Below are 15,280 nucleotides of genomic sequence, written 5' to 3'. Positions count from 1 at the left end.
GTGCCAGGTCTCTCTGTGAAGACATTAGATCAGCTCTGTTCTCTTTTTATAGAGGTATTTTGTTCTCTATTTTTTATAGAAATCTGATTTTATTGAAATAAGCAGTGTTTTAATGTAAAAATATGGTTAGAGTAACTGTCAGCCTTCAGATTCTACGTCCTCAATAGTTTCTGCTTTGAACCTGTGGTTGCCTGTTAGTTTCTTCTCAAACTCTTCTTCACTAATTTTTCCCTTTTTTAATCTTTTTAAGAGTCTTGTGTCATTCAGCAACTCTTCCATATCCTCATCTTCAATATCAGAGCCCTGTTGGAAGTTGAAAACAACAAATTAAACACAACACCAAAAGATTTTCATTGTATACAGTTGAACACAAGAGAAGATTACAAGTCAGAGTTTGCCAGAAATACCCAAGCAGGAATTAATATTCAATTCCTACCCAAGCAACTGTAACTCTCAGCTACACTTGCTGAAAATTGACAAAATTATCTTCAGACCTCTGAGAAATAAAATTACTGACCAGCACCAGTGCTGAGAAGTTGTTTTAGTGTTTGGCTTGAAAAACCTCTATCATTTTTTAAGCGTTCCTTGTCCAAGTACTAAAGGGTTATTTCACAGCCATCAGTTCCACCACACTAAAATCCCAGGCTCTCTGCCAGTGGCAAGACTACAGCACTCACTTGGGGTTTAAGGGAATGGACACAATTACCTCTTCACGTTTCCTTTTAGCTGTTACTTTCTTTTTCTTCTCCCTCTTGGCTTTCTGCTTTGACCATGCTTTGTTCTTTACAAATTTCTTTTTCCCTTGATTTTCCTCTCTTTCTCTTCTTTGTTCTTCTAATTTCTTTTGTCTCTGCTTTTCTCTGTTTTTATCCTTAAATGAAATGGAGTCTGTATTGACAGTGACTGGAGTAAAGTCTGGAAAACATTTTCCTCTTAATTCAGGCATCTTCGGCATTTTTAACAATGCAAAACCTCTGGCAAGACTGGCAAAATCCAGATCTGTTGAAATAAAGATTATGAAGTCAGTTTTCTGCTGGATAAAAAGTTTATTTAACTGAGAAAGAAAAAAAAAGTCGACATTATTTTAATGTATTGTTTGCACTCTATACCTTAATACTAGCAACAATACTAAGTCACTTTGAGTGTTTTCTCTTGAAACAAGTTGCTTGAAAAAAATAGGAGTTTTGTCAAAATCTGATGGTGCAGGAAGTGAATGTGAAATCAAAAATCAGAAGCTGAAGCTTTTGCACACCACCACCATACTTTTGTTATCAGAGAAAAACAGTGAGGGACACCAGGCCTGCTGGAATTACCTTTGATCCGGAATATCAGATTACATTCGTGTTTAGCATAAGCCTGGACATAAGACACAAAGGCTTTCATCCCTTTCTCAAACATTGCCCTGTCAGCCAGAGCCATGGACTTCAGCTTGGGAAGAAGATCCAACACATTTGTCTGCGGTTTCATTTCCTGCATGGGACACTGGGAACCAGAAAATAAACAAGACCAAAGGAAAATTCAACCAAGTGATGTTGAATGCAGTGTAAACCTCAAACACACCTTTCTTGCACAGTTAATCCTCTGTCAGCTTTGAGCCCCTTTCCCTTTGGTCACTCCAACACGCGAGCTGACCACCAGCCCCACACAGCAGCTCCTGGCCCAGCAGAGTTCTCACACTGCAGCTCCACAGAGGCAACATCTTCATCTCCTGCTTCATCAAGCTCTGGTCTGACTAGGAGATCTCCAGAGAATTCACACAATTAATCCCACAGAGGCAGGAGCAGGCAGGGAGATTTTAGGAGTTGTAAGTGAAGAGCAGAGAGGCTGCAGGGTGTCAGCTGCTGCTGGCAGGCCTGGGGCAGGACTGTAGGCCAGCACTGCCCTCCTGCAAATGCTCAGTTTACACCCTTAGGAACAAAAGGCCTTTCCTTACTCACTGCATCACATGTTCCTCTTACAAACCCAGTGGGTAACACTGGAGCTTCATGTTCCACTGGTATTTCATGTTCCAGCTGTATTTGTTGATTAATAAGGAGCTCTTGTCTTTTAATTCTGCATCTCTGCTAAAGTATTACCATGTATGACCCCAAGTTCTACAAATTCTGATTTCAAAGCTCCTATCAGTAAGTCTGTGCCCTTACTCCTTCCTGCTTTGGGGTAGAATAAAAGCCTACTCACCTTTTGGTTGATTGAGAGGAAGTTAACGTAGGATTCTTCCATGGGAAGCAGAAACACCAGAGCACTGCCCACGTTGCCGATCCGCGCCGTGCGACCACAGCGATGCACGAAGGCACTGAAAGAACCCGGCAGGAGAGCTCAGCTGGGTTTGGAAGCACTGGGCAGCAAAAGGGAAAATCTTGTGGGATGGAAAACACTAAACTAAACCAACAGGAATTAGCAAAGTGTAACACGAGAGACCTGTGGCAATCCCACTCAATTTTTAGACTAAAGCAAGGGGTGTCTGTTTTGGGAGTGAAGTTGAAGCAAGTTGTAGGAAGAATTATGACAGCAAAAGTTAAAATCCATGGAAAAGCTCCTTTTCTGTGAGTTTTCAATTCCTTGAAGAGCTCAGTCCCTGCTCTCATCTCTGTTCTCCTTCACTCCAGTGCCATCTCTCACTCTTTCTCTGATATTCTCACACAAAGCCTTACCCCAGACTCACCTGTGCACACAGATGTGATGATCACTCCCCTGACACCTACACACCACAAAGTCATTTCAATTCACAGCAGTGACAACAAAACCAGCACTGTTCCAGCCTCCCTTGCTCCTGCATTATTTTGTGTTCTGTCAGATTAACCTCCAGAAGTGATTAAATGTGTTTTATGCAGTTTTTTGTTCCTGAGACCTGAGCAGCACAGTAACAAGACCACAGAGAAAGAAAAAGGATCCCAAGATTTGAAGTTGTACCTGGCACTGCTGGGTGGGTCATACTGCAACACCCAGTGCACTTCTGGAATGTCAATGCCACGGGCCATCACATCTGTGCACACCAAAATGCCCCTAGCAAGAAGAAAAAGTGTATTTTTATTAACCTGTCATTTGAGAAGAGCCAGCCTCCTGAGAGCTGTGTGTTCTGCACCTTCACCGGAGAGTGAGGAATAAAACATTTTAAAACATTTGGGGTATTTTAAGAGACAAAATATAAGGTAATTGCAGGTTTCACCAACTAAAATTCTAAATAACATAATGAAAATTATTTTGATTTATATTGCATTTCTAAGACAAATTAATTCTCCATTAAAATTCAAATTTTAAATCAGCACTGCATCCACCACAGCTGAATGCACTATAATAAATGTTTAAATAAAAGACTTAAGACTTGAGTGACAATTTTAGCAGAACTGCCATGCTGTCCTTTTCAACAGCTGTTCTTACAATCTGCTGGTAATTATTTTTCTCACAATACAAAATGATAAAACTCAGGTCCCATGCAATAACAAAAATGACAGTTGGATGAGGGAAGAGTTTCTTAACAGCATCCTGCAAAGCTGCCAAAGAACACTTTCCTGTGGGTAGGTTACAGCACTGTGTTGCCATGTTCTTGTTCATCTACAAATAAAATAATAGCCTGGGTTTCTACTCTGGTTGCTCATCAGGAAAAGCTTATTTTTGCTATGAGTTTGTTTAAACATCAGGGCTAATGTGTGATTGTAGCAAGTGACAGGGCAGCGTGCTCACCTCCTGTGCTGCCACATGGATTATCTGAAGCAGGGTGCAGATGCTCCAGTCACATTTCCCCTTTGTTTTTAGTCACACTTTGTGTACCGCAGCAAAATTTGTGACTCAGAACCAGCCTGGAGCATCCTTCACCTGAGCCACCCTTCCACACCAGGCAGCAGAAGAGCAGTCAGACACAACCACCTCCCCCTCACTATTTTGCTTCGGGCTGGTTTACCCCATTCCCACGTTCTTACCCTGGGAGCTTCCGGAACTCTGTGAAAATCTTGTTACGCTTGTGCTTCATTTTCCCATGGATGCTCATTATTTTCACCTGCTTAATTAAGGATTCCAGAGCCTTCCCATAGTATTCCACACAGGCACACGTGCTGTTGTGATAAAGACAGGCATAAAGCAAAAGGTTTTGCTGCATTTTTAATCAGGTTTAGAAAGTCAAGCTAGAGTTTCCCAAGCTCTTTCAAAAATATACACTGTTTTTATTTAAAACATGCACATAATTTTTATAATTAACATATAATTATCTATAATGTCTTACTTTAAAAATGCATTAAATTTATGTTTTGCTTAATAACACGATTCTGACATGAAGCAATGATTATTCTTTTTTTTAGGCACCATTTTATAAAAAACAGCTCTCAAAATCACTTTGAAAATAATTGTGTCCTTTGCAACAAAGGGCACAGCTCTGGAATTTAGGTAATGAAACATCAAACTGTTCTCACAATGAAACACAATTACCTGAAAAAGACCAGATGTTTTTCCTGTTTGTGCTGCCGAAGAAAATGCACCAACTGGTTAAATTTTTCATCTGCTCTGCAGACCTGAAAAATGCAAAAGAAAAACATAAGAAAATGGACTTTGGCTTTCCTGTTAACGTGATCCTAAGTGGTCAAAATTTAAATCTGATTGATGGAACCAGGAAGAAGGGAGAGGGGCCAGGGAGCTCGGTCAGAGCCCAGGCTCACACCATGTAGTAGTTCTCCAGGCGAGTTGGGGTTTTCTGGGTGTTGCTGGCTGCCACTCCCTTCTCCTTGACCGAGATGCGGACGGGGTTCCGCAGCCCTGCCCTCACCAGGTTCTCCACCTCCTGGGTCTGGGTAGCTGAGAACAGACCTGTCCTCCTCTGCTTGGGCAAAAAGTCCAGAATGGCATTCAAGCTGTAAGCAAGCACATGGAAAATGTAACTGTCACGAGGCTTCCCTCAGGAAGAGGTTTCATCACTGGAAAGGAGTTTAGGCTTTGTTATCACATGTCAAACTTCTATTGAAATAATTATCTTAACTCTGAGAGAAAGGGAAAACAGAGATCAAACTTTATTGGTTAAAGTGTTTTATTGGTTAAAGTGTTTTATTGGTTAAAGTGTTTATTGGTTAAATTGTTAAGTGTTTTAAGTGTTTTATACATTAAAGTATATGTACTTTAATATAAGTACATATAAATGTATTTATATTTCTAGAGTACAAATAGTGATATTTAACCAAGCATTACTAGAGATAGGCTAACATAGATCTCAATAAAGGAAATTCCATATTCATTGAGGCTCCACATTTCCTGATTCTCTTCCCCCCTAGCAACTGCTTTGTGTACTTACAGAGCAAAGATGAAAGAACAAATTCAGAAATTTCAAAAAAAAAACAGAGCAAATTAACTTTGGAGGCCATTGCAGGCCACGATCATTCACATCCATCACACACCAACTCATTTAAAACTGCAGAAGAACCACCAGAATTTATTATTTCAATACCTTGCTTCAAAGCCCATATCTAGAAGTCTGTCTGCTTCATCCAACACCAGCACATCCAGAGCCTTCACACAGCTGGCAAGGTCCAGCCCGTCAGCTTTCCTCCTGAACAGATCCTCCAGGCGGCCCGGGGTGGCCACGATGATGTTGCCACTGTTGGTGCACACACACAGCAATTCCCTCACTACAGGGTGAGGAATCTGGGAGAACTCCTGATATCCCAGCACAGCCCTGCCCTGCATTCCTCACTAAAACAATTTAATTCTGTCGCTTTTAACTGCAGCCATATTTCACATGCCATGGCATGAGGGGGAAGCACATCCCCCGTGGCAATAAAATTTTGGAATATAAACAGCAAGTATGGAAAGCAGCTATCAGCTGCAGGAAATATTTGGTACCTCCATAAAAAGCAAGGGGCAAGCAGGACTCCCTCAAAACTCCATCATCAGTATCAGCACCAAACAATTCCAGGAAATTAATGAGCAGGGAGAAGTGAAATATTCACTGAAGGCACTTTTCAGCTCTGTTCTTCACCCAAACAAGAGATAAATGGTGCTGGTGTCACATAAGAGCCTCTCCTCACACTGCACCTCACTCCAGGAACAGCCCCACAATTTCCCAGCTCACCCCAAAAGATTCTGGCAGCACCATCCCATTCCAGCACCAGCAGGACCACAGCTCTGGGCTGAAAACCCTGACAAGGAGAAAACCACAGCTCTGAGACACAAACAAACTGCTCACCCATGCTCCTTGAACTTCTCAACATCTTCCATGGGGTTCCTTCCACCAATGAAAAGAATCTGACTAAAACAATAAAACAGAAAGATTTGGGTCATCTTTAAGCTTTGTTGGGTCATGAATAACAGAAGGAATTGTGGGCATGGAAATGCTGAAGGCCACCCACCTGAACATGGGGAAGTGTTTTGTGAAATGTGACAGCACCTCATCAATCTGAATGGCCAATTCCCTCGTTGGTGTGATAATTATAGCCCCAACCTGCAAGTAGAAATCAGGAATTTGTGGGGAGGAAAAAAAAAAGAAAAATTTGGGCAGAATCCTCCCTTTCAAGCTAAATTAATATGAGCCATAATTTTGAGCCTTTGGTTTCACACAAAACATTTCCACAGAAATACAGTAAAGAATTAAAAAACATCCCAAAATGTCTATGAAAGACTTTGTATCAATGTGTAAAGTATCTCTGCTGAAAGAGCAGCATCTAATAATGACATTTAACAGCAAATGACACTGAAGTTCCCTGCACACTAAAATGTATTCAAGGTCAATGGATGCTAAAAAGCATTCAACACTTGCAGTGTACCAGTGTATTCCATATTTTGGGACATTTTTCCAGCAGCTCAGAACCCTGTTCTGTTCATGCCAGAGAAGCTGTATCTAAGTGCAATGAGAGCACCCCAAATTTAATTCCAAGTTTTAAGAAGTTCATTGTTGCTGTTACACTGAAGAGCTGAGCACACAGTCACTCTGTGTGGGCAATTTTCCTTATGGATGTTTTCTTGAAGTTCTCAAATCTTATTGGCACATCACAAAAGCATCCTCAGTAGTTTGTCTTTTAATCTCACCTGCATTTTCTTTAACTTTTCCTCCCGTCTGAGAAGAATTTCCAGTATGGGAATCACAAACGCCAAGGTTTTCCCACTGCCTGTGACCTGGGAAAGTGGAAAGAGCGTCAGCCCTCCCTCAGCTCGAGAGAAGCCTGGAAAACAACGAGCTGCACGAAGGAGAAGCACTCACCGCTTCTGCAGCCACATCTTTGTTACTCATAAAGAGCGGGATGGTCGCAGACTGAAAAAAGAGAAGAACCAAGTGAGCAGGTGAAGCGGTGGTAAATCCCACAGAGGTGAAAACTCCTCAGAGACATCAGAGCTCGGGCGGAGCCTGTGGGAAAGCCGCGGCCGCCACCGGCCCAGGCGCTCCTGCCACCGCCCGCGCTCTCCTCCCTCAGCCCGGCCTCGCTTCCCCGGGCGTGCCGCGGGCCCCGCACCTGCACCGGGGTCATCTGGTGGAAGCGGAGCTGCCGCAGCGCCCGCAGCACGCCCGGGCTCAGCGGCACCGGCAGCGCGCTCCACTCGCCCTCAGCCGCCGCCGCCATCTTGGCCCGCCCGGGGCCGCTCGGCGGAAACAGCCGCGGCACCGCCCGTTCCGCCGCAATTCAGTTCCGCCGCCCTCATGGTTAAAACTTCGGATTTAACCAAAAATTCCCATTTCTGTGGCGAGCTGCCTGTCGCAGTGAGTATTTCTGCACGTCTTACAGCAGCGCTGTGCCACACCACTACCCCTAAGATGTAGGGCAGAGCTGCCTGATATTTATTCTACCTGCCCCCAAAGCAGGATGGAGTGTGGATAAATTCCCGATATTCTAAGAAAGGGAATGACAGAATCGTTAGGATTGTGAGAAAACTCTGCAGTCACCCAGTCCGGGCCCCCTGCCCAGGCAGGGTCAGCTGGAGCAGGTGACACAGGATCACAGCCAGGTGGGTTTGGGATGTCTGCACAGAGGACAAATCCCGCCTGGAAAGTTCTTCCTCACTTTGATATGGAACTTCTTGTGGCTCAGTTTATGGCCATTACTAAACAAATAATTTATAAAAACACCTTTGTTTTAATCTGTACTTCTTAAGGTACCAACCCTAAAAAAAAGAAAAAAAAAAACAAAGCTGCTTTTTATTTTTTTAAAGAATTTGTTTATTTATCGAACCTGGGTCATATTTAGATTCACGAGCAATTTTCAAATGTACATCTTAGAATTCAATTTTCAGTGTTTTACACAAAAATATTGGCACACAACAGTTGCAATAAGGTGTAACAGCCACCTCTCTGAAGAACTGCTGCAAGTGTTTGCCCAAGGTTGAAAAAACTTTACCTGGAACATGAAAACCTGTAACAAATTTTAAATTAATTGTACAAAACTGTTGTGTGTTACTTGTAGAGGATCCCCCTGGAAAAGACCCCACCCCACCCCCAAAAATGATTACAACTAATATACATCAGTCACAACATAATCCTGGCTCAGCACCCACATCAGACGCTTCTTAAAATTTTAAACCAATCATCAGATAACTGAGGAAAGTAACTTTATACAAAAACAAATCTACATGTGCCTGAAAAAAGAAAACACACCAGTATTTAGCATTATGCTAATTCTGATCAGATCATGGCAGAGTTTGCCACTGCACTTAAATACAAGGGCTGCATAGCGTGGATTGAACCCCCAAATCCAGAACCCTTTGGCCTCAGGAATCCAGATTTCCTGAACATTTCTGCCCTGGGCACTGGGCAAACAGTCTGAGCTTTGGACCTGCAAAAGCCAAAGGGTTCACGAGTGTTTGCCAAGACACTGCACACAATTGGCTTCCAAATAAAACCTCTGAGAGACTAAAAACCGTATCAGGAACATTTGGTGATGAGAGGAGGAAAAAAAAAAAAAAAGCATTTTCGTATAAACTATTTAATTAAAAAGAACTTTGGGAAGAAGTTGATATCATTAAGACAGTTGCTGATGACTATCTTTTAAATAGCAACTAGGTGTGAATTTTAACCTTTTCCTTGGCAGTTTCTGTGAGTGGAGAAGGGATTATTTCAATTTTATAACACCTACTGCAGGGTTAAGGATGCAAACAGTCACCTTAGGGCCTTGTACCGTTTCCCTGGACAGAACTGCGAGCGCTTGTGGAAACAGGGAAAAAAGTTAGAAAAGACAGAACAGCTTGTTACTAGAGTGAGTTACAGAGTTTGCAGCTTGCCTGGACCTTGCTTAGCACACAGACTGGGCAGATCTCAGTGGAACAAAATGATGCCAATAAAGTGACAAGATTTCAGCACAGCTTTTGCTACAGAAGATATATAAAAACAATTCTTTTTTTTCTTTTCTTAACTAGGAAGGAATATAAGCAAATAAGTTTTACAGTTCAGTAAAGAGGGTTCAGAAACTAAATGACTTTTTTTTTTTTTTTGTGACCAGGATGTTTGGTAGAGAGTGAACTGAAATCTGAGACCACAGAAGGATCTTACACCACCCTTCGGACTTCAAAAAACCTCTTCAGGTAGTAGATTTGTCCCAGTGTCATGGCAACTAGTACAAGGGCTTCAAAGAATGACCAAAGAACCACTCTGCTGTTTGTGTTGTCATTAACTGTTGGGGAAAAAAAAAGAAGAAAAAAGTAGTAAGTAACAAAAGATTTAAACAGAAAACATGCTGCTGGGAAACTGAGCATTGCACAGGAAGCACTGGGTCTGTGTCAGGTCATCACAGGTGTCCCTGCAGCCTCAGAGATGAGATCTGAGGGGGATTTTTCTGAACAATTTGTTTTTAAACCTACTTTGGCCATACACTGCAACATCCTTCTCTATTCTGCCCACCCTTCTGGCCTCTGAGCTGCCAAACAAAGCCTCCTGCTCTCACCCCCTGCCATGGGCAGGGACACCTTCCTTGGGCACCTCCAGGGATGGGGCAGCCACAGCTCCTCTGAGCACGCTGTGCCAGGGCTGTACCACACTCCCAGGGAGGAATTTTTCCCCTGTATCTAATCTAAACCTCCTGCCTTTCGGTTTAAAACCATCCCACAGTTTACCATGTCCTTGTAGATGGATTAAATAATATCATCACTGGTATCTGCATGAATACAGCGTTCAAACAAGTACAGAATTTACATCACTTAAGCAAATCTCATTTTGTATAACAACCACACTACACGGGGTGAAGCAAATTTAAAGATGACTGCAAGCAAAACCTACATTCTTTACTCCATGGGCAGGGCCTGCAGGATTTAAATTATTATTTTTGAAGTCACTTGGAAAAGATTTTATGGACTCAGGTGTCGCTATTGGACATGAAATGAGTACACAGAAGCTTGGTAAGTTTAAAAGAGAAAAAGATCCAGTTTTATTCAAACATCTGGTATTGATAGAATTCCAAAGGTGACTGTGGATTGGAGGATGGAATTACCACCTCTCCAACCACACTGGTCCAAAGATCAATCAATCATTTCTCTCCACTCACAGAGAAATATGTAAACTATTATATTTCTACATGAAATTGTGTGGGAACTCTGACTCTCAAATAGGTAAATGTTATCAGAAGGCTGAAGAAGTTTTATGAGAACGTTAAAACTTTCACAAGAACTATAAAAGAAAACATAACACTTTTAAAAATCAGGGCAACACTGATGTTTAAATGACCATTTGCAGGCTCCCTGGAGAGGGGAGCAGGCATTGACTGAGTCAGGCACCTACTTGCTCTGTGTATCCTCTCACGGACTTCCATGTACTCCTGCTCGTGCTTCACAGCCGTCATGGCCACTGCTAACTCGTTAATCATCTCTTCTAGCTTGTTCTGATGAGCTGCAGAATAATTTCAGAAGCATCAGAAAGTCTGTTAATGACTGGAAAAAATTATTTCAATGAATTGATGAGCAGTTAAAGGTAATTTCCTGCTGCAGAAAGTCTGACAGTACAGCTGAACACTTTCTATCCTTACAGCCAAGTCAGTCTCTGTAGCACCACTTTCCCTAATGTGTCTCTGTGGTGTTTAACAAGTGGGAAAATATTTCTCCACACCCAAACAGGAGGAGACAATTCAAACTCAGTACAGACCCCACATTTCCAGTGTGCACATACTTTTCCAGGAGAACAGAATGGAAGAATGCATGAGACCAATACCACACACTAATATCTATTTTGCCAATATATCATCCAATATATTCCAAGCAAACTATCTTAACATGACAGCTTTTCCTAGTTGTTAAGCTTGCAAAAATAGAATGACTGAGAATTTAGCTCAAGATCATGATGCTGGCAAATTATGAGATCACTTTCTTTAGCAAAAAATCACATCCTGTGATCTTCAAGCTCAGCTGAAATCCAGCACTCAGGGAGCACAATGCCCAGGGGGCCTGGCACAGCCTTCCCTTGTGGTGTTGTGAAAGCAGGAGAGGAGTTAAACACCAAACCAGGAGCACAAAACCAGCTTGAGACAGTTCAGCAAATGGAAGGCTCAGAGATCTCAGATTTAGTGGTTTGACTGTCAATCACAGGATCTTTTTCAATACAGCCACACTCAAAGAACTGTCCATCACAAATTTATAAATTAGGCAAGTCATTTGCAAAGTTTTCTAGCATCAGGTGGAGGTGTCATTCCACACACTTGCCCTGGGCAATCAGCTCTCTTTAAAAGTCACAAAATCCAACATATTTTCCTTTCAAGGGACACAGTTGACTTGGAAGCTACCTTACTGTAGTTTTATTTGTAAATTAAGTGTTTCAGATCACAGTCTGAAAATAGAGCTATTCAAAACTCACGCCTTGTGGGGAACAGTCAAAAGAGAGGACCAGAGAGTAACACTCATACAAGTTACAACTAAAATCTAAATAGTTGTGCAAACCACGCTCACTTTCCTAATTCAAATCCCTTATTTTCATGGCCAACTGCTCATTGCAGTAAATGCAGTCTATTAGTAAGAGAAGAAACTACAGTTGCAGGGATAAGTCTAAAAACAGTCCAAAAATTCACTTCAGAAAATTGTCTTATTGCACTAATACTCTTTACAACAGATACATGCAGACTCAATAAAAGATTTAAGTGAGTCTTTAAACCAAATCCAAAGTTAGGAATGTGCTACTTTTTAAGTGACATCAAGCACTCAGTGCCCAAGTTATTTACTTACTAAAATAGAAAATAATAATTGGTTACCTTTCTAGCTACAGCCAGCAATTTCTAAATAAACTTTGTAACTTGCTACGCAATACATTCAATTTTTTTTTTACAGCAAATGACAAGTTTGAGTTTTTCCCCTGATACATTAGTAATAATTCATAACCTACAAGCATTTCTTTCAAAACCTTTTCTTACTCAACATTCCCTTTAGCAACAGAAAGCAAACGCTGCCAGAAACATCCAGCATTCTTGGATGTTCAGTGTTTTAGCTCAATTTCACCTAAATGGATTAAATTTGTCAGCCATAAATAACCACCTGAAGACAAACTGCCATGGCCAGTGCAAGGACCTGATCCCAAGAGCTGCTCAGGGTATAAACCTGCCAAAGGGAGCCTGCAGGTGCTCAGCATTGCTCAGAATCAGACCTTTTGGGTAGTTTATTAAAAAGACATTCTCATGCTCCAAACCAATGTTACAGAGAAAAAGCCAAGTTAGCTGTTAGTGAATGAACATGTGCCAGAGACAAGATGCTAAGGAGCTTTCAAAAAGCAGTCCACATACCATCCCAGGTATCTCCACCACCTAGAGGAAAGTGTAAGAGATGAACACAGGTACAGGACAAAAGGTGCAGATAAAACAGTCATTTACACAGCTATGGGAGAAGTTTTATATTAGCACATTTATCAACTAAGGCTCCACACTGCTGAGCCTACTAGGAATCAGGATGGCACTGATGAAGGGCTAAAGGATGGAAGCATTAGTGTCTGCAGATGGCCAAGGGATTCTCTGGTGATTTTGCCTCAAATGGTGTAACCAGGTCTAAAAACATCCACTTTAGCTGTGCAGGAGAACAGCGAATTACACCTGGAGGAACGGGAATCCTGAGAGCCCTACTCAAGTTCCCAAGTCATGCAGGTAGGGAAAAGCTCCTGAGCTGGAGCCGAGTTCCTTCCAGGGCTCCTCCTCACCTTCTGTCTCCATGTCTTGCCCCTTGGGAGCTTCCCCGATATCGATAGTGAACATCACTATCTTGGGAGTCATGGTGGACATCCTGTTGCTAAAGCAAAACTTGTAAGTTCCATCCATGTGGGCAGCAAAGGTGTATTTTCCACTGGACTCTCGATCGCCTTTATAAATCCCTTTATTATCGGGGCCTGTGATCTGCGTGGGGAAAACAGAGGATCACACGTTTTTATTGCAAACACAGAGGTTTAAATGCACCATCCCAGCGCTGCCACTCAGCCACTCACAGGCACCAACACCATCTGGAATCTGGCTGCTTTGGCACGCTTCAATCTTTCCCTCCCACAACTCACTGGTGCAGCTCCCCGCACAGAAATCTCTTTTTAAAACCCCACAAACTCCTTGGTAAAAAAGTCATGCAAAAGCCTCTCTCCCTGGCCTCCTGTGGTCGAGATAAGCAGTCAAGAACAAGCAAACCACAAATCCTGGCTGCTTGGCAAATTAACAACTGCAGGGAAAACCTTATCTCTGACGTCTGAAGGAAAACACAAAGGAAAAGAAGAAAGACATTCTCCAATCGACTTTAGACACACAGTCGGGCGTTCCTGCAGTCACCATTTCTAATGGACTGAACACCCGAGTTCTGAGCTCTCAGGGTCACTGTGATCCTCAGTTCCCATCCCACCAGGCCAAACTGCTGCTGACCCTCTACCAGTGACACGTGAAGGGATCTCACAGCCACCGGCCCCTGTCCTGTGTCACAGCCTTGTGTCATTTTCAATGCTAAAGGGCTCTCAGCAACACCTCCCACCTCTGTGACATCCCGAACAAAAACCTCTGTGCTCTGCAGCACGATGAAACCAACTCGTACTCCGTATCTCCTGACTTGATTCCTTCTTGAAGATCAGTACTGGCTCAAAACTTTCCCGGTGCCAACCACGCGGATTAGAGACAACACCTTGGGATCCAAGGAGCAGCACGCCGCTCCTCAGGGGGCAGCACCTGATTCCGGTGCCGAGGCTGCACCGAGGGCAGCGGGGAGCCCGAGGGAACGGGGCACAGCCCGAGGGAACGGGGCACAGCCCGAGGGAACGGGGCACAGCCGAGGCCGCTCCCGCCGCACGGAGCCCCGGCGGGCGGGACCGGCCCCGCTCCGGCCCGGCCCGAACCCCGCGGGCGGCTCCGAGCCCGCACCCGCCCCGCGCTCCCCAGGAACGAGCCCAGCCCCGGGACGGCCCCGCTCCCCAAGGCCGCCCCCGCCGCCGCCGCCGCCGCCGCACCTCCACGTCGATGTCCAGGAAGCCGCCCTCAGCCACCTCGAAGATGAGCCCCATCTTGGTGCCGGACGGCACGCGCTCTAGGAAGCACTCCTCGGCGTGCGCGTCGATGCTGACGAAATAGGCGGCGGCCGGGGCCGCCAGCGCGGCCAGCAGCGCCAGCACCGCCCGCACCGGCGACATGGCGGAGCGACCGGCGGCGGCACCGAGCGGCGCTTCCGGCCCGCGCCGCGCCCCTTCCGGCGCACGGGGCCGCCGCTCATTGGCCGCCACCGCCCCGCTGCCACGTACGGGCTGCGCTACGGCGGCCGCCGCCGGACAAAGCGCAGCGGCACCGCCGGGGCGATGAGGCAGCGCCCGCGCGGCGCGGGAGGCGGGACCCACGCGCGGGAGCAGCCAATGGGAGGGGAGGAAAGGCGGGGCGGTGGCGGCGAGAGCCAATGGGAGAGGGGATGGGGCGTTGCCTGGCAACGGGGCGGGGCGAGCGCGGGAGGCGGGAAACGGCGGCTGAGGGGATGGGGGGGCGGCGGCCCCTGAGGGACCCCGGCGGCTCCTGAGTGTGAAAAATGTATATTTTATAATTGGCTTTTCGCAAATATTACAATGAATATTATATGTGTAATGTCAGAAATTTATGCTGTATTAATTCTCTTAAGTAGTGTGTTAAATATAGTTTTAGGTTCCAACATAATGTTAAAATAGAGACCATGTATGTGGGGAGGAGTTTTTTTCTAGGAATGAGATACTCGCTTCGAGGAACACCTCACCTAAATCTTCCAAAGGAGAGGAATTTATGGCTTCTTATCAGAAGAAGCTAATTTCTTCAGGCCTTGCTCAGACTCGAAGACGCCATAGGGATTAAAGGAAACAGTTGACATACAACAGACAGAGTTTCTTGTTTTAAATAGAATGTATACATAACCATGAAAGATATATGAATATGCAACA

General features: G+C 44.3%; 2 protein-coding genes across 4 annotated transcripts; both read right to left on the bottom strand.

The window, feature by feature from the left end:
* Nucleotides 1-57: 57 nt before the first annotated feature.
* Nucleotides 58-7,581, bottom strand: DDX55 (DEAD-box helicase 55). Its single transcript, XM_004176416.5, has 14 exons — nucleotides 7,425-7,581; nucleotides 7,175-7,225; nucleotides 7,003-7,089; nucleotides 6,327-6,418; nucleotides 6,164-6,226; nucleotides 5,426-5,575; nucleotides 4,649-4,838; nucleotides 4,420-4,502; nucleotides 3,918-4,049; nucleotides 2,911-3,003; nucleotides 2,179-2,293; nucleotides 1,314-1,482; nucleotides 707-999; nucleotides 58-303 (listed from the first exon to the last, which is right to left on the bottom strand). The coding sequence occupies exons 1-14, from the start codon at nucleotides 7,530-7,532 to the stop codon at nucleotides 139-141; spliced, it is 1,791 nt and encodes a 596-aa protein (XP_004176464.5). The 5' UTR covers nucleotides 7,533-7,581; the 3' UTR covers nucleotides 58-138.
* A 520-nt stretch (nucleotides 7,582-8,101) lies between these two features.
* On the bottom strand, nucleotides 8,102-14,592 carry TMED2 (transmembrane p24 trafficking protein 2). 3 transcript variants are annotated; one of them, XM_072935944.1, is made up of 5 exons: nucleotides 14,336-14,592; nucleotides 13,061-13,253; nucleotides 12,654-12,674; nucleotides 10,673-10,780; nucleotides 8,102-9,572 (listed from the first exon to the last, which is right to left on the bottom strand). In XM_072935944.1, the coding sequence occupies exons 1-5, from the start codon at nucleotides 14,513-14,515 to the stop codon at nucleotides 9,448-9,450; spliced, it is 627 nt and encodes a 208-aa protein (XP_072792045.1). In that variant the 5' UTR covers nucleotides 14,516-14,592; the 3' UTR covers nucleotides 8,102-9,447.
* Nucleotides 14,593-15,280: the final 688 nt, after the last annotated feature.

This window comes from Taeniopygia guttata, chromosome 15, assembly GCF_048771995.1.
Source record: "Taeniopygia guttata chromosome 15, bTaeGut7.mat, whole genome shotgun sequence".
Taxonomy (NCBI): domain Eukaryota; kingdom Metazoa; phylum Chordata; class Aves; order Passeriformes; family Estrildidae; genus Taeniopygia; species Taeniopygia guttata.
Note: the sequence above shows the minus strand (reverse complement) of the source record. Positions and strands in the feature narration are given on the sequence as shown.